At 43.4% G+C, this 19,499-nt stretch overlaps 1 protein-coding gene across 2 annotated transcripts in view; it reads left to right on the top strand.

Moving 5' to 3' along the window:
• The window catches only part of COL12A1 (collagen type XII alpha 1 chain), a 358,581-nt gene that overhangs the window by 134,081 nt on the left and 205,001 nt on the right, over positions 1 to 19,499 (top strand). For both annotated transcript variants that reach the window (XM_086926511.1, XM_086926512.1), the window contains 6 exons: positions 12,710 to 12,859; positions 12,946 to 13,065; positions 13,183 to 13,347; positions 15,289 to 15,435; positions 18,146 to 18,285; positions 19,336 to 19,465. In XM_086926511.1, coding sequence (XP_086782637.1) covers positions 12,710 to 12,859; positions 12,946 to 13,065; positions 13,183 to 13,347; positions 15,289 to 15,435; positions 18,146 to 18,285; positions 19,336 to 19,465 — 852 coding nt within the window. The remainder of the gene's footprint in view (positions 1 to 12,709; positions 12,860 to 12,945; positions 13,066 to 13,182; positions 13,348 to 15,288; positions 15,436 to 18,145; positions 18,286 to 19,335; positions 19,466 to 19,499) is intronic.

Below are 19,499 nucleotides of genomic sequence, written 5' to 3'. Positions count from 1 at the left end.
CATTTGAGTCTAGGGGTGCAGAGGGTGGAGGAAGGTTCCATAGTGAGGGGTACTTTTGTTAGGTTGTTGGGGACGGAGCCTCTGTTGTTATGCGTGTGGTGCCTGAGGGGGTTAGAGATAATCGTTGGGATGGACAGATGGTTGGTGGCTAGGCGATTTTGGGGAGCCGGGACGTAAGAGTGGAGAAGGGTGTGTATGTCATGGTCTGAGACCGTATTGGTAGTGCGTCTGGGGCGATTGGTGGTATTGCGCGAGGGGATAGAGGTCCAGTGTGGGGAGTGTTGTGTGATAAGGCGAGTAGGAGGTGAGGAGGAAGAGTTGTTAGGTGAATAGGTGGTATTGCGGTTGGTGGTATTGCGATTGCGATTGGTATTGCGATTGGTGGTATTGCAAGAGGGGATAGAGGTCCAGTGTGGGGAGTGTTGTGTGGTAAGGCGAGTAGGAGGTGAGGGGGAAGTGTTGTTAGGTGTACAGGTGGTGGTGGGAGGGGGGTGTTTGGGGTGTGTGGGGTGTGTGATGAGCAACTCTTTGATGGAGTGTAGTTCTTCTTTCATTTGGAGGAGGGTGGACATAATCATGTCCAGCGTGGTGTTGGGTGCGGAGTTGGGGAAGGGTACTGGCGGTGAACAGGCGTATAGGTTACTGGAGAAGGGGGGAGTCGGGGTGGAGAGGTGGAGCTGGTGAAGGGGTTTGAAGTGTTAAAGAGAGGATTGATGTTAGGGTTGGTGTTGGCGTTATTGGGCAGGGCATCAGTGCTAAGAGGGGAAGGGTAGATGGGGGAGATATGGAGGCTGAGGGTTGCGGGGTGGAGGTGGGATAGTGGGGAGTGAGAGTGGGGGGTGAGAGGTTGAAGGAGGGGTGCAGGCTAGGCGTGACGGGAGGGCCAAGTGTGGGGGGGGGGAGATAGGCGGAGAGAGACTCATGTTGTGTGGGGTGCAGTTGGGGGAGGAGGGGTGTTCTGAGAAGATTGGTGTGAAGGGCGGGACGGGAGTGCAAAGTGTGGGGGGGGATATGGGACGAGGGAGAGTCATGTTGCGTTGGGTGCCGTTAGGGGAGGCGGGGTGTTCTGAGAAGCTAGTTGGAGGTGTGATTGTCGGGTTATGTGGGGGAGGGGACGAGGCGGTGGCGGTGTGGGGGACGCTAGAGGCGGTGTGCGAGGCGGTGGCGGTGTGGGGGACGCTAGAGGCGGTGTGGGGGCCGGTAGAGTAGGTGGGTTCGGCGTCTAAGATTGAGGGGTGTGGGATGTCTGTAGATGGAGGGTGATAGAGTAGAGTAATGGGGGAGTGAGGAGGTGCGTGTTATTGTTAGTAGGTGCTGTGGAGTCCAGGATGTTGGGGATGATGGCTGGAGGGTGTGGGATCTGAGTTTTAGAGAAGTATTCTTTGAAGGTGGGGATCAGGATGTCAAATAGGTCTAGGATTCTGTCTGTGGATTGAATTAAGATGGTGCCGTTGTTGTAGATGGAGATGGTTGCTCTAGCAGGGAAGCGTTGTGACGGTGTGATTGAGAGTGCTACACCATAAGCAGTTTTCCTAGTGGTCGAGACGGTGAGTAGGGTAAGGAGTGCTTTTCTCCATTGTGCTCTGCGTGTAGTGTATAGGATGATATCAGTGCTCTTCGTTCCATTGTTGAGAGAGAAGTAGGTGTCTACAAAGGGGATTGCAGGGTGGGACTTCAAGAAGTTGTGCTTAAACTTTTTTGTGTTTTTTTTGGTGAGCCCGGGGGGGTAATTTATTTTATATGTGTGTTTGCCCATGGGTTCCATGTTGGAAGTAGGGGGTAGGTGTAGTACCGTGATGTGGGAGTAAGATAAACTAGTAATAATATTATCACCAGAGTGGAAGACTAGCTAGTCTAAGATGGCCTCCAAAAAGGAGAAGGGGAGACAAGAATGGAAGTCCTCTGTCTGTTGTAGTTCCAGTTTAGTTTCCCTTTCTAATCCGAGGCAGGTCGAGCTAATCCAGCTGCTCGGAGGGGAGGAGAAAGTCTTATCTGTAATTGAAGAACCCTGGCCGAGATGTTGTGCAGCCTCGTGGAAATCAGGGGGCCATGGAGGTGATTAATTGCTCCAGGTTTATGGCCACGGCCATTTTGGGCAGTAGAAAGGGCAAGAATGCAATGAAAGACAGCAGTTACAGTTTGAAAGAGCATACCTTATATTCTAGCAAACATCGAGGTCGATAACAAACACGCTGTGCCAGACCAATGGTGAAGAGCCAGACTGTAGGTCTGTGCAGCAGGCAGGCACCCCCACACCGCAGTTCACTCCAGGACATAGCTGCACCGTAGCAGCAGCAGCGCAATAAAGATGCCGAGGGGATCCACACCACGTGACTTGTGTTTTTAGCCAAGAACACTTTCCATGCAGGGACTTTTGAGCCCGTGCCTTTAATATTCAGAACTGATTTCCAAAATGCTGGAATGAGGCTTGCTGGTGACTAAAACCCCACGAATGGCAAACGATGACATAAACGTCACGGAAAACTCTTGACAGCTAGGCAAGAGCGAGCGCTGCAGGACCTGCAACACTGATGCTACAGCTATTCTAATCCAAGTAGCATTTAAATCTTCAACAGTGTGCCGATAGTTGCTTTCCACATAGGGATTACAGCGCCGACGGTCAAAAGAACTCTTCTCGGGGTCATTGGAGTTTATTTCCAGGCTCCGATGGTTTGCGTTCCACTGCGGCGGCCATTTTTTTATTTCTTGCGAGGTTTGGTGGAACGCACGCCGTGGCTGCTGTTTTCTTCTTTTATTGATCAATTGCCCAGGCGCTTGTCACCAAATACGGGTATCCAGGCCCTGATATTCCTCCAACTGGGAGAGGCGAGAGGTTGACGGCGGGTAGCCAATGCGGCCAGGATGGAGGAAGCAATGTCGTCTTCCAGAGAGCGGCAGCCGGTGGAGCTAGGGCAATGGTGTCGGCTTCGGGGGCAGGAGCTTTTCAAGATGGCCCCAGTCCGGTGCAAGGTGGAGGGAGGGGTGAGCTTCAGATCGCCGACCCTCCGGGGCTCGAGGCTCGTCGGGGGCAGGAGCCCTTCAAGGAATCCACAGCCCGATGCAGGGGGGGGGAGGGGGTGAGCTTCAGATCGCTCAACAACCCACCGTAGGCACGAGACTCATTGGTAGCAAGAGCCCTTCACGGAGACCCCAATCCGGTGCAGGGGGAGAAGGGGGGTGAGCATCAGAGCGACGACCCTCCGTAGGCACGAGACATCCGCACCGCTGATCCGCAGACGTCCGTGGAGGGTGGTGATGTCTCCAGGCGACCCGGACTGAGACGAGTGGCTAGCAGGCTCCAACCATCCGCCGGACAAGGTAGGAACAGATAAAAAGATGCTTGTTACAATCCCGTTACTCTCGTTACACTCCTGTTACTCTCGTAAGTTCGGTTCCACAGAGCGGTGGGTGCTGACAGGGATAAAACCAGCAAGAAGGATTCCAAGCACTAGGAGCTCTTAGTAAGCTCCTGCTCCGGTGGCCATCTTGGATAGTTGCTAAAAATCTGGATACCTCCAGGTCACTCATGGTCTACATGGACTCAGCCTAACTAGGCCCACCTTTGTCCTTGGGCATGCAGCACTATGCCTATCCCTTCTATGTACAAGGATACAGTGCCCCAGTATTGATGCAGTCTCCTGGGATAGGTCTACATCCCATCCCCGGGTCAATAGCTAGTCTCCCTTCCAGAGTTTGTTCAATGAGTACTCTCTCCGTTTTGGTACTTGCACCCTAAAGATGCAATCTCTCTGGACCCTCACCCTCAGCCTGCCGCTGAGGTCATTTTGCTGCCACCACCCTTTCGGGATGACTGTCTTACCTAAAGAAAGCACAGCCATTCGTACTTTCCCCACACAGAAAAGTACCTTTGGTCACTGGCCTGGGTCCAAGAATAGCCCCTCAGACCGGCCTCACCACCACACTGGCAATGCCAGGGCAGAGCACTGAGGGTGCCTCGTCATACCCCCTACAGCTCATTCCTCACGTCAGTAGCTCCACACAGAAACCCCCCCGGGAACCTCCACTGCGAGAACAGGGCCTATGCACCCTTCCCTCCGAGAGGGGCACTCTCCTCATGGAGTACCTTCAGAGAGCCTGTGGGCACCAAGTTAGCTAGACCCAGGCCCACCTCTCATGGCTCCCCAGTCTCCCGCAGTGCCTTGGGAGACCTTACAGGAACCTACATGGTCTCTGGATGGCCTGCACCACCCCTTATGAAAAGCAGGGTCTCTTCACCTAAGATAGGCCCCACCTGCCTTCAGGGTAGTACTACCACACCAAGCCAGGGACCCTAAAGATCCTGGCTAGGCCTGCACCACCCCTTCGCGAAACACAGAGTCCCTTCACTTAAGATAGACCCCACCTATGTTAAAGGTGGTACTACCTTGCAGAAGTCCACCTCCTGCCTCAAGCTAGGGAAACACCCCCAGGCTCCTGGTCCTGGGGTTCAAGTCCCACAGGGCCTACCTGACTGGTCGCCGGCTACCCGACCCTGACACCTCAGGGTCCACCACTACCCCTTCACCTGGAAACTAGGGAGCACATCACCCCCACTCAGATCTCCACTAGGTCAGTTACCTAGCCCACCTAGGGTACATAGGGGCTACCACTACACACCATCACTCAAGAACTACCCTCCTTTGGGGCTACCCACTATCAGGGGCCACCCCTGGGTTGCTCACCTCCCCACCAATTAACCCGGGGGCTTGCTGGACCCTCAACTCTACCACACCCTCCTCCCACTGTGGGGAAAGTTTGTTGGGGTCCCTCACCATAGGAACCCCTGGGGTGTTACTACCCGGGGTGAAGAAACCTCCTGCCCCATCCTTCCAGTGGTTTTGACATGCACCAATAGCAAGAAACTTTCAGCGGGGGAAGGATATCTGGGGCCCCTTCTGTGGAAACCCTCCCTGCCCATAAAAAGCACAGGAACCTCCCAGGACCCCCTTTTCTCCTACCCCCATTAAGGTCAATCCTCCTCTACACCCCCTCTGTGATGTAGGTATCAGTTGCTGTCCCTATCTCTTGAGGAGACACCCTCCTCATGCAGGTGTAGTGCGTGTAGTGTTAGGGTTCAACAGTGTACAATATGGTTTAGAACATTTGTATGTAATCATTTCCTGGAAAGCACCATCCCGCTAGCACATGATAATCAACATAGCACGGTCATATCAATACAGTTTATATTTAAACCATAATATCTTCACATGACACATATGGGTGTGGGCTTTCCTTTCCCATACCTTTAGTTCTCATATCCAAAACTTTGAACCCTCCTCATAGCCTTGCGCTCTTCCATTTGCTCATTACTGCATAGGTAATGTGTGGCAAAACTGGACTTATCAAATGCTATAAATGCGCACCAGAATGGGATACTATGTTTCCCGCCGCTAGACACCAATGTTGGAAAACGAGGCAGCACTTGCAGATGGAGATCACTAGCCCACACCACCTCCCTTGAGTAAGCCTTAGACTGCTCCGCAACGCTACCCTCTGAGAGTCAGGCGCTGCCCTAGGGTGTTTGGTTCCCAGTGAAGGACAAATGTGACATGTTATTTGTGCAGGCCTCACAGATGCTGCTTCGTTTTCCAACACCCTCTCATATAGTGGGAAGTATCCCCCAATTTCCAGCCACTCCTACAGTCTCTCTTATATTTACTAGAGAAATGTATACCAAAGAGTGTGGCGATCTCTATCACGTTAACAGAGAGCACCACACAAGAAAGATAGAAGAAGCAAAGGTCTCCACAGAGTGGTTTGTGAATAGAATTTTGCAGTAAGTGATATTCCAGCATCGAACACCACCTTAAACCAAGGGCTGCTGAACGCCAGAGAGAGTATATTCTGTGTGTGGTTCTCACCCCAGTAGAATGATGATTCCACCCTAATTTGCTACATTAACCCAATTCTGCTATTTTCCTAAAGACATGGCGCTACAAGTGGTTTTGTTAGAAGGAGTAGTTGTAACTAATGGACCCCACGGATCCCCCCAAATTATTCCACATCAGTTTTCTTTTACTGCAGTAGAAACCTATATTAGTAAACATGCAAATATGACTTCATTACATTGTCAAAAACCTGCCTATGCTACAGATAGTTCACTGGTACACTTTTACTAATAAAGTGGGTTTTCAATCTAAATATTTACCTTGCTTTCGTGTTTAATTGGAGGCTACTCATATTTCATCCAAATCAACATATAAAGTAGCAAGTGAAAATAACACAATGGAATGTGCTCTGTCTACAAAGTAGCACAAATATTTACCAAAACAGATTCCAGCACCACTTCCAGTACAATCCCTACTTGTAGCATAAACACTGCCAAGGTCAAGTTCAGTATATGGGATTAGTTACCATGGTTTATAAGGTTTTACTTATCCCCAGGTCTCACACACAATGAGATACCTCCACCATGACAGTATACTGGGGAAATCGCATATTGTCACCATAATTCTCCATGATTCCTGGAGAATTCCTCAGAATTGATCACATTGTTTTGGGGACGATTCGGTGATATACAAGTACTTCATCCATTTCTCAGTGGTGTGTGAACTACTCACCTTGCTCTCAATAGAACTTCTTTACCTATCACCTGCATTTTCTGTGGCCGAGTAGTTTATGTTGTTGTCTAAATACTGATGTAACCATGAATGTATAAAGTCTCACACTTCTTATGGGTTATAAACTCAACCACTGGAATTATGTGATTCCGCGGCTACAGTGTTTTCCACTTAATCATGGCTTTGGTACACTTGCCACACAATCTATTATATTCTGCATAATTTGCAGATTTCAGCTAAAGCTCACACGGATCACACTTTACTAAAAACGCTTCCACATGTGTTGCAGCTTAGTAGCAGACTGCTTGTTGCACAGAGAAAGCTTACCTTTAAATTGCTGAATGCTGTATTTAAGCGTTAAACTGATTTTAATGCGGTGAAACCATTGCCCATTTAATGGTAATGTGTAAAAATGACAAAATAGTGAAGTTATACTGCTTCAAAATGATCTACATTATTTTTTTAATGTCAAAGTATTTCATTAAGAATTTTATTCCACATACATACATATATCGCTTTTTCTTCGCGGGGTGGCACCCCCAGCTGGTCATACCTGCATGAGGTATTCAATAAGTTTACATTATCAGATGTCCCCTCTAGTATTTTCCTACTATAGGAGTAAAGGTGTGTGAGAAGATGGAAAAGAAAGAGTGTGTATAGGAAAGAAGAAGAATGTCCTGCGCATGGTATTTTTCTCGTCCTATGTCTTCGTGTGTGTGGGTTAGGTCATTCTGTGCCACTGTTGGTCAAGGGGGCTGATGGTGACAGAGGAACTCATCCAGTGTGGACCACATACCTCTCATGGATGGTTTCCGGGGTGAGTTGCGGAGTGCAATGCTATCAGCACCTCTCAGGTACATTATCCAGTTGAACCATCCCTTAAACGATACCCTCCCTGTGTCTTTTCATTTGGAGACCACCATTTTAACTGCTGAGGTCAGCAGGAGGTCCAGAAGGTCCCTGTCATGCTGTGATTGTAGAGTCGTGGTTTAAATGCCGTAGTTAGGGTTGAGAACTTCGGGCTAAGTGTACATCCCAATATTTTCTTGATAAATAAGAAAACCTCTTTCCAGAATTTCTTTACTTAGGGGCAGTGAAAGATGAGGAGAGCTAGGTCACCTTTCTCTCTCTCACAGTTCCAGCATAAGTTAGTGTCTCTAAGATTTAGTGATGCTAGTCGTGCGGGTGTCCAGTAAGTCTTGTGTAGTAACCAGAACTTTGTCTGGGCCAGGGCTGGTGTTATTTTGTTCTTCGAGGGGGAGGCCGATAGTGTCTCCAGCTCGTTTTTGCTCAGTGCGGTGTTGTGCAGCTTTGTCCAGTAATCTGTTAGTCTGTCATTGATTTTGGATGTTGTAGGGAGTAGTAATTTATAAAGGTGCGATACATGGTGGCCAACTCTGTTTAGCCTGGACATGTATTGTAAGATTGAGGGACTATGATTTGCTAGGTTTCCCTTTGTTACCGTTAAATTTTAGGAAGCTGTAAAGCTCGATGTCTTCGAGGTTATGCTTCTCTTTTAGTGTTCTGAATGTTGCCGGGATGTTCTCCTTTTCTAGTTAGGCCGGGACTGTGATTCCCCTTCTTTTCCATACCTCTAAGTCCAGGGTTTTCCCCTTGTACCTAATCTTATTATTCGCCCATAGTGATTCCCATTTCGAGCTTTTTACACTGTGTTCCAGTGTTTTGTTGACTTTAAGTAGAGCCGCCTTTGTGTTCTTGAATATGGGATTGGTGTTGTGGAAGTGTTTATTGGTTGTGAGTAGTGCCACCGGGTCGAGGTTGTCTAGGATGGCTCGTTCTAACTGTAACCATACCGGCATGTATTCCTGCGGGGGTATAAGCCAATACGCGCCCTGTTTTGCTATGAACGCTATTTGGAAAGTTTTGCAGTATGCCAGATTTAGCCCCCTAATTTTTTGTCTAATCTTAGTTTTTTAAGGCTGAGCCTGGCTCTTTTGTCTCTCCATATAAACTTATTAATCAGCTTGTCTAGCTTGTGGTGAAAGTCGTCCGTAAGCGTAAGTGGGAGCATGTTCAGCACATAGTTGACCATAGTTGTGATCATCATTTTTATTGTTTCAACTCTCCCCAGCCATGTGGTGAATTTGGGCGACCAGGAGTCCAGGAGGGACTTTGTCTTTGCTAACAGACGTGTCTCATTGTAGTCAAAGTGAATCCGAGATATTTCATGGTTTCTTTTTGCCAAGCTAATCCTGACTCCCCTAGAACTTCCTTATTTGTGTGTATGTTAAGGGGTTTGCATTCTGATTTGTCTTTATTAAGTTTGTACCCTGAGTGTTTTGAGTATGTTCCAATTGACTCTATTAGTGCTACATTATTCATTTGCTTTTCTTGCTGCATGTTTAGTCATTTCTACTGCCCCAAAATTCCAGTGGCCCTGGTTATGGTTAGAAGGCGGTACTAAACTATCTGATGTGTGGTCAGAAATCTGCTGTAGCCATGGTTCATCCGTGACAATGCTCACAAATTCTGATAGAACACTCATTGTATGTCTTGGCAATCAGATGATGGCTGTTGTAGTACATGGTATTTCATTTCTACACCGCACATTCTACAGACTTTTAGGCCTATGTCAGATGTACCCAGCTCTGTTTCCTGGCACCTACGAACATTTTTTGTAATATCCAATTGATTCATATTTAGTTTAATACAATTCAATTCGCAAACATGTTTACAAGAGACACAAATATAACGTTTGTTATTTCCTTCTCTCATTCAAGTGCATTTCTTTTATGATTCACAAAAACATATCTTTCACATACAAATGTTTCTACATACCAAAATCTTGTCTTATAAATACTGACCAATGGCTATCAACGAAAAGATATTCCCATAGAGAAAGGAAGGCACAAGAGTTCCTGTGATTATATTGACAAAATCCTACGATATTAAGAGGCAACAAAATCATTGTAAAGCCATGACAGTGCCAATGGATGATAGCAGAGTTCCTCCATTGAGGCTGCGTTCACTCTAATGTATCTATATACATATGTGTGTGATTCACTGCTGTGTCGTCACACCAGTGAGTTGCAAATGTGCAGAGTCATTTGCATTTAAAATTTTAATGAGGTGGCAGCCACTGCTTAATAATGCATGTTACAACTGGTACATAAAAGTGAATATGCTAAGAGTATATAATGCATAGATTACACAAATGCATTTTTTTCCTTGTTAATGTATATATCTTTGAATGACCTAGACATATGAGCATGGAGGCAATTGTTTAAAGAAATGACATTTTGTCCTATGAAATGCAATCTGCTTATGATCTGTTGATGAATTCCTAGATATGCACCTTTTATGCAGGGGAAAGATGCTGCTTTAAATCTCTCAGGTACACGGACTACGCTATTCCATGATGCAGGATCATCTAAGGAGCACACAGTCGATGAATTTACAGCCTATTTCAACTGACATGAGATTTCTCATTCCAGGAGCTCTGATGGGAAACATGTTAACATATAAGAATGTTTTGGCAAAATCTAATGAAAAATCAAGATAAACTACTTTGCATTTGTGGTGATAAAAGTCATCAAAGGATGTGGAAGGTTTTGCTCTGAATACATATCCAACAAAAACTGGATTGCACAACTGTAAAGTTGAAGATTCTTCTTGGGTTCTGTAGATCTTCAGCTGAGAACCATACTATGTATTGACACTCAATTGGCCATCTCCTGCTTTATGTCCATGTTTTTCCTTGTCCTGTTAGCCTCTTCTGTGTTGAATCTGTCTATGTGTCTCTTTCTAAATTTCTCTCTTAGACATTTTATAAGATGTGCAATCCTCTGCACCATCTGCTTGTATTGGTTATGCTCTAACACTATGTAGATCATGTTTTTCTCACTGAACAGGTCGGCAAGACAGTAAGTACAGCTTGAATTTTGCATAAAGTCTGTCATGCTCAATAGAAACATGTTTAGAATCTTGGTATTATTTTCTCATTTGTCCATTTGGCTTAAAATAGTAGCATATGTTGAATACTGCTTGCAAATTTAGAATTGATGTGTAGGTGGTTCAAGTCAAGGGATATTGGCAGCAGCACTTTAAATGGAGAAATATAAGTGTAGGTGCACACCCTTCTGAGCTGTGGACTAGAGGTGGGGCCAAGTGTATGTGTACGGCAAGCTGGGGAGACAAGCATTTAATTTTAAGAGTTTGATATAGCACGAACCAGGCCAGAGACATCGGTTATCAGAGCGCTTTACATGTGCACCAGTTTCATTACATGAGGATACATTCTTTTTTGTTAGTCACTGTTGCTGATACTCAAACCCGGTTCCCCAGCTTTGAGGGTGACCACTCTAGCCATAAGGCTACATCCTCTCCTGGGCTCCCAACCCCAGATGTGGAAACCTCACTCTTCCACTTGCAGCTTGCACGAGGGGAAATTGCAGGTTGACTGGCTGCTGTATGGTTGACAAAAATTACACCATTGACCGTGAAAGGGTTATTTGGTTCTCCCAATGGCCTTGGAAACTGGAGTGGACTTCATGGCGCAGGTACTGCAGACATTGGCCTAACTGCAGCACCCATTCAGAATCCTACCACACACATCTGCTCAAGGCCAGCTTTAGAGCTGCTGCCAACCGGTCTCAGGGCCGGCTTTAGAGCTGTTGCCGCCCGGTGCGACTTTCAATTTTTGGCACCCCCCCAGCCATGACCATTTCCTCTGATTCCCTCATGACCACCAAGCAAAAGTGCCCCTCATCTCGCCATATCCCCTCTAGTACATACATTTCATTTGTTACAAAGCACTGCTAAATGTTAACTTTACTAATAAGAATGTATATTTACCAAAACAAACACTTTTTAGCGACATTAGGAATAGATAATGAAAGACTGTGGGGAAAAACAGAACGTACTAACCTACTTATGCAGTTTTCATGCAGCTCTTTCATGACAGTTTGTAACATTCATTGCTCTGCTTAGGGTTGTATCTTATGAACTGCGGTAACAAAAGGATCTCTGTGACAAAAGCAGTAATCAATTCAGTTATCCACATAAATTACAGATCCGTGACCTGCACGGTACGCATTCTTTGCAGCAGGCATATTAACCTCTGCACTACTTTATGGCTAGTGAAATCTTCCCCTAGAAAAAACTCTGATTCCTCTCTAGCAGGAACATTATCCAAAGAGATATCTTGACATTTTTAATGCTGCCTGAGAGCTGGACGCACAAGGAATACTGCTGAAGGTGTTTTTAAATCATATTATTGCTAAACAGAACAATTCCATTTACACTCTCACTTTTTATAAACCTTAATAAACTCAAGCTTTATTAGAATTAGGTGTATCACACTATTTTTCAATGCTTCGTGTCTTCAATTATCTTGTTGTGTCCCACATTATTTTATAAATTAAAATAACACTTCCCCTTTAATTTTTTTACCTAACACTATTAGTATACCGATATCACCGCAATAGTGTTGTCTTTATTTTTAATTTTAAAATCACTGTTTTGCACAGCAGGTTTACAATTTTACTTTTAAACTTCAAATCAAATACCAGGCTGTGGATTACAAAATTACTTCTCTTTTTTTTAAAAAAAATTATAAATTCAAATACTATTAACCAATTTATATTTGCTGTTAAATCAAAAATCCCAGTTCATTTTACACACAGACGGTTGTGCAATCAAGTGCACAGTTCAGAAATACTGATGTTTTTGATGTGCAGCCTTTTTGCCTGCAAATCCTGATTTCTTTTAATAAAGTCGGAAATAAGGTTACAGTACAGAACAGTTTACATTGGGTGTTGTGGATAGGATAGTTTTATTTTCACTCTAGACTTTAGGAAGCAGGCCATCTTTAGGCAAAACTTAGTCATTTTCTGGCCATTTCTGATTCACCTGTGAGTAGTCACATGTAATTGCTGCATGACATTTAAAATATATTGATTATGGAAATTAGAATTGTACAATATAAGCGATATAAGCAAGATTAAAAGCAGTCAACACTGATAAAAGAAAGAGTTGCTCTCAATGAATAATGTTAAAGAGATGCAGCAATAAAGTATTCCCCAGATACCTGTCTTGAGGTGTGAGCTTTTGGCAGGTACTTGCACTGTCTAATGTTAACGTATGCAGTGAGTGAAACATAGCTTACCTGTCTCTATGTGCTATGACAGGCTTGGAGTGCACAACGAAAGCCCAAGCTGACATCGTCCTGCTGGTGGATGGCTCATGGAGTATTGGGAGACCCAACTTTAAAATAGTCCGAACCTTCATCTCGCGTGTGGTTGAAGTATTTGACATTGGAAGTGACAGAGTTCAAATCGGTAAGAGTGGATGGAGAGGATCTTTGTCACTGTTCTAAATGACAATCATGGTATTATTCTGACTGATGTTTCTATTCTCTGTTCAGCCCTCTCTCAGTACAGCGGTGATCCCAGAACAGAATGGCAGCTAAATGCTCATAGAACCAAGAAGAGTTTAATGGATGCAGTTACAAACCTACCCTACAAAGGAGGCAACACACTTACCGGCAAGTTATGCTCTTGGACGTTTGCAAACGTTCACTATTGCCAGAGGCCTGTGTTCTGTTTCTGATATTTTAGAATTGGCGCAGACTGCTAATATCCATCTTCTCTTTTTACACTAGGACTGGCTCTAAAGTTCATCCTGGAGAAGAACTTCAGGCCAGAGGCTGGTATGAGAGAGAAAGCTCGCAAGATTGCAATCCTGCTCACTGATGGCAAATCACAAGACGACATTGTTGCGCCATCAAAGAGAATTCGCGATGAAGGGATAGAGCTGTATGCTGTGGGTAAGTGGATCTGGGTCGAACTGTAAGCATGGGATGAGAGACTGCTGATTGCGAATTGTGAATACTTGCCCACCAATGCTTCACTGCTTTCTGTACAACATTGTGTATCATAAGCATTAGCGGTAGAGCCTAAGATTTTGTAACTCAGTGCATAAACCCAAACAAAATCACTCCGATGGATTGAAAAGTTCCTTGTGTAGTGCTGTAATGTTTCTTTTCAGTAGTACATCTTTAAGCAGCAGATGACACCCCTTTTCCAAACTCTTTCAAAACAAAGTACAATTAAAACAGTGCCCTGTTTAGCCTAGACTCTCTGAATTGCTGGCATGCGTCTGTGACATTTTCCTTTGGTATGCATCAGTTTTCAGTGTGAACTATTGGCTCCTCAAACCGAATAATTGTTCATACGTTGAATTACCGTTCAGAAATTGTTTTAAATTACATTAGAAATTGTTCTTTATTTACATATGTCCAGTCTTAAGCTCGTAGCCCAAATCTTTACAGGCTATTGAACACTGCACAGGATTGGTAAAAATAGCCCCTTCCTAGTGGCCACACTATAAGACCTTCCAAGCAGAACAAACAAGACAATGTTCATCCATATGAATACAAACTAAAAACGACATTTAATAACTTATCAGTTGATTTTCATTGAGTGGACTAAATAACCTGATATCAACCAAAACAGATATTTTCTTAATCTCACCATAAAATAGAGATCCCATGTTTGATTCTTTACCCGGACACCAATTAAATTTCGGGGGAATAACCATGTATTTTACTACCTGGGCGTAGGGATGCTGGGAAGATTAAGTGAACGGTTCTGAGTGGCCTGACAGGGCTCACCATATTATATTTGATTTCCAGATCCAGACGACTGTCCAGTAAAATATACTGAGGGCCAGGAAAAACATGCTGGATCCCGCCTCTGCTTCCGCTCCATCTGATAATGCACTTAACAGTGAAGTTTCAGGCTGAAATATGTGTGCTAAACTCATTAAACCAGCCGCTAAGCTCTTCACCCCTTACATGCACTGTACTATTGTTTCTGGAATATACCCCAAATTAACTATGTGAATGACAATTAAACTTCCGCATATTCATCACATTTGTTTTCTAACACAAATTATTGCACTGATTTGTGTATTTGTAAAGAAGTGTCTGTGCAAACGTCTCTTATTAGCGCATCATATAATGCTGCCAGACTTCACTATATCTGGAGAAGACAACTCTGCTGGAAACAGCTGCATAAATATGATAGTGTCAGAAACAGGCAATATACCTGAAACCAGTTTTATCACTGTACCCAGTACATTACAGTTCATGAACTCTATCTAACCTGGTCTTATCCTTTTGATCTTAGAAGCATTGTGATTAGCAATATTGCTCTCTTAATCACAAGATTATTAAATCAAGAATTGTCTCTGATTAGACACAGATCGTCCAAAGCATTGTGATTGTCAACATAGTCATGTTACATAGCTTGAGATACAAAGGAGAGAAAGCAAAGACGAGCATGATGTGACTGCGGACAACACTGATTAGAGGAGAATTAAAGGACATTAATTGCCACAGAAGTTACCCACTATGGAAAGGAACCAAAGCATGTATGCACATAGGTGAAGGCTATCTACGAATAGTGTTAGCTACACGGCTGCCATTTTGTGTTATCAATCACAATGTCCCCTCCAATTCAGCAATGTAAGTTCTCTGCACCATTCCTTGTCAACACCAAGTTGAAAGCCACTCTCCAGTCACATAGATAGTAAATATTGGGGTTCTGTAAATGAGTATTTGATGAATACTTGACAGGCTGCAGCAAGAACAATGAAGGCCTTGTTGATTTGTATATCATTAGTCTGGGCCTATATTGGATGACAGGAGTCTTACTGGACGAAAGAGTCCCTTTCTCTACTAAATTCTTTATTTCTTTTTCTTCAGGTATTAAAAATGCTGATGAAAATGAATTGAGAGAGATTGCTTCAGACCCTGATGAGATCTACATGTACAATGTTGCAGACTTCTCTCTTCTCACAAACATTGTTAACGGCCTCACCGATAATGTGTGTAACAGTGTAAAAGGCCCTGGTGAGTTCCTTTACCTCCAATAATATGTTTGTTGTATTTTTTTCTGTTTATGGAAATATTTTTACTTTATATAGTCAGGTTAATTTATTTCAAAGTTGTCGTGTGACCTGTGATCTCAAATTTCCCATCATGAGGTGTGCTACAGCTCCAATTGAGCTGAAAGTTCTGCATTCATTAAGTGGCACAAAACAGAATTACTCATATTTGATGTGAAGTGGATTGAGCTCCTTTAAAAACATACGCTTCACAGAGATGGGATGAATGACGACTGTCTAGATTTTAGTTTTCGTAAAACTTTAAAGGAATATGCCACACTGCTGTACTTTGAATTTGAATACCTTACATTATTCTTAGCTCCTGTGTTGGTCAACAAAGATCCGCTGACTACATTTGAGAATAATTTCTTAATTTTTTGAGTAACATAATTGAACGTTCAGTCCCAAAGTACTCTGGATACCTATGGTCATATGTACAACAGGTTTTAGGGGTCGCAAATAGAGAATTGGGCCGGTTGTGACTGCTAAAGACCCTTTTACCATGTGGTAACCCTATTTTGTGAGCTAGTAAAATATTACAGACTCACAAAATAGTGTTTGCAAGTTAGTATTAGGATGAAGCGTGTCAAGGGCATCCCTTCCTAATAGCGAGTCGCAGGGGGATGTAAGAATGTTATGCGGCTGGAATGCGGTTACAAACCATTTTCAGTTTACCGCCTACTTCAAGTAGGTGGTAAGCCAGTCGCAAATGGGAAGGTGTCCCCAGGGAAACCCTTCTCCTTTGTGAATGGATATAAAATGTTTTTCAAGAGCAGGCAGTGGTCCCAGGGACCACTGCCTACTCAAATAATGAACCTGAAACATTTCATTTTTCTTTTTGAAACGTGTCCTGCTTTCCTTTAAGGAAATTTGACGACCCTAAAAGAAAAAGATGCCTTATTTAAAGGGAAACACATAAATGGTGGTCTGCTGTCCCCAACAGGCCACCATCCCTGTGTTGTTTGCGATTCCCCATTGGTCGCTAATAGTGACCTGCCTCATGAATGTTGATCAGGTAGGTCAATTGTGACTCCATTAGCAATCACTAATTGTGTCTGAGACACATTTGTACATCACATTTTACAAGTTCCTAATTGAATCAGTCACACATGTGGCCTTTATTTCTTTGTTTGGTTTAGAGCAACATGCTTAACTCTTTATCAAAGGTTAAATGTGGTGAATATTTCAACAATACAATTTCAATATATTATAGATTTTACAAATATTTTACCTTTACATATTTCTTGCTGTACATATATTTAGAAAATGCAACAATATCTTGATGTAGTAGACATGACATTAGTGTATTCCCCAGTTACTGCTGTGCTTTTATATATTTCCTTTGCTGATTCAACCCATCACACTTTGATCCTTATGGCTGGGATAGATTTCCTAAAGGGCACTCTATGGATATATAATGAGCATTCCAAACCATTCTCAATGACATAAACCAGGACTGAGTCACACCCCTTCTGCCAACCGGTTTCTGGAGGCACTAGGCCAGTCAGGGTTTTTGGGATCCAGTTGCATCAAATGGAGTCGTTCAGCACTGGTGTCCTGTGGCCACAGTAATATAACCCCAAATTGGTTAACCAAGTACTCTTCTCCAGCACTTGACTCTGTCAGAGTAGTTCGACAGAGCAGTCCAATTCTTACTTAAGAAGGTGACGTGGATTAGATATTCAGAGTCTAGTTTACATGGTGATAATAGCCAATAGGATCAATTCCCAGTGACTTTACTTTGTAAATAAAAAGTACTTTAATGCTCTCAGGAATACACTGCACAAAGTGCTGAGGCTTGCTTGGGAAGTTTGCATCCAAGGCTGATAACAAAGCGTCAAAGCTCTTTGTCATACTGAAATCTAGTTCAGAGGGACGTTACAGTAAAGGTATCTGGCATCTCAGAGCCTTACCCAACTGAGGCCTCCAGCTCTGTCCTAGGGATGGATTTTCAACTTCCAAAAAAGTGGCTAAGACTAGAGACAGAAACTTAGACCACAGAAAGGCAGCAAATCCTAGGCAGCCATGAAATCTGGGTTTGCCATGTTTTAAGCCTTTGGCACCAAAACAAATAGCTCCTGTGGCAGCTCAATGACAACTGTATATGACTTCGAGGGACACTTACCATCTACAGCCTTGAACCTTCCATCACTGGAATGTTTAGACTTCCATTTCAGAGACTAAGTCAGAAGATAAACTCTTTGACTGAAATGCTCCACTTGGTGTATCCGACCTTCACTGTGACGTCTGATTAGTGCTTTTCTTTTTTTCCCATCATTTCTCTGATTTCACTTTACTTATTTTGATGATCTTTGTGTCTTTTGCTCATGAATTGTTTTCTCCATTTTCCTAAATTGGCTTCGGGAATGTATTGTGTTGTGTTTTTATTTTAACAAATTACAGGTGCTGCTTGAACTTATCATGCATTTCTTCTGCTTGTGCCATATCCAATAGGGGTTGGGCAGAGATTCTCTCATAGCTCAGTTTGTACCGAACCTGAGCAAATTTATTAAGGTGGTAGGGGTACCCCTCTCCCAAATTAATAACCTAATTTCTGACAACGCACTTGATTATGAATAGAGGTTTGCTATGTTCAAAATACAATAGTTGTTTCTCATGAATATTTTACATTCTTACATAAGCAGTACATCTACACTCTTTCTTTATACATATAGGTGGCTTGAACCCTCCCTCCGATCTTGTTACTTCTGAACCAACACCTCGTTCCTTCAGAGTTACTTGGGTCCCACCTTCTCAAAGTGTGGAAAGATTCAAAGTTGAATACTATCCTGTTGCTGGAGGCAGACCCCAAGAGGTAAGTACTTGTCTCAAAAAGTACAACAAGCTTTTCCATTGCTGTGGTCCTAATTCACAACTCTGCTACCAAAACCACGCTCTACCTGGTATGCCATTGAATGCAGAAGTCGAAGATGTTTTCAGGAATGACAGCCTACTTGAATGGATATTGAAAGAACAAGACAGCATTTGAATAAAAGAGGAACAAAAAAAATTTAGAATTTTCCACTCTTGTATTAACCAAATTACCATCTTGATATAATTACCAAAGTATTGCTTCCAATACTCTCGAGATGACATAAGGTCTGCCATGGTTACAACGTAAGCTCATTTAGACTTTAGGGTGGCATTTACTTGATCCCTTAATGTTTGTGATCTCTACATTTTGAAGTAGAAATACATGCTTGTGAACTCAATAACTTATTCTTCTTTAATTTGTTTACAATGAAAACAAAGAAAGAAAATGTCTTGTGAGTGAATGCTGGAAGTGTTCATTTATGTTGATCTATGTAAGTGGTGGATGAATCAACTGGCACATGTTTTGTTCAGGCTACACCCACCCATGACATTTCTCAAGGTACTCACTTGATTGTTTCTGAAGCTCTGCCACTTCACCACTATGCGGAGTAACAAGTCATGAGCCAAACACAACTCATGTGAGGGTGACCTGTGGTGAAAGTTAAAGATAAGGAATAGTTGTCTGCTTGATGGACCATATCTCTTGATTTCAGCACTATATGCGAAAAAATAGTGAGTCAATAAAACATTTTGTTAAGGAAACTCATGTTCTCTGCACTGGAGAATCATAAACAGGGGTGCAGGATCCTCCCACAGCATATACAAAGGTGTGGGCATCTGTGTTGATAGGTCAGATAGATATATATAAACTATAGGTGCATTTCAGATGAGCTAAACCTAGAGCCCACATCAATTGCAACTTAAGATATGGATAATCTACAAAGGGGAAATAGCTATACCTATCATCGTCTAAGGTGTAATCACTCATGTCTGGGTTTGAGCTGATTTAGTAGGAAATTTCTAAACACTGATGTCCTTTATTTTTATGCAGGTGTATGTACGAGGAACTCAAACTACCACAGTCTTGGTCGATTTGAAACCAGAAACAGAATATTATGTCAATGTGTATTCTGTAGAAGGAACTGAAATCAGCGACCCTCTGGCTGGGACAGAAACAACCTGTAAGTTCATCCATTTTGTATTTTTGAGATCTAT

The sequence above is a fragment of the Lissotriton vulgaris genome, chromosome 6 (genome assembly GCF_964263255.1).
Source record: "Lissotriton vulgaris chromosome 6, aLisVul1.2, whole genome shotgun sequence".
Lineage (NCBI taxonomy): Eukaryota > Metazoa > Chordata > Amphibia > Caudata > Salamandridae > Lissotriton > Lissotriton vulgaris.
Note: the sequence above shows the minus strand (reverse complement) of the source record. Positions and strands in the feature narration are given on the sequence as shown.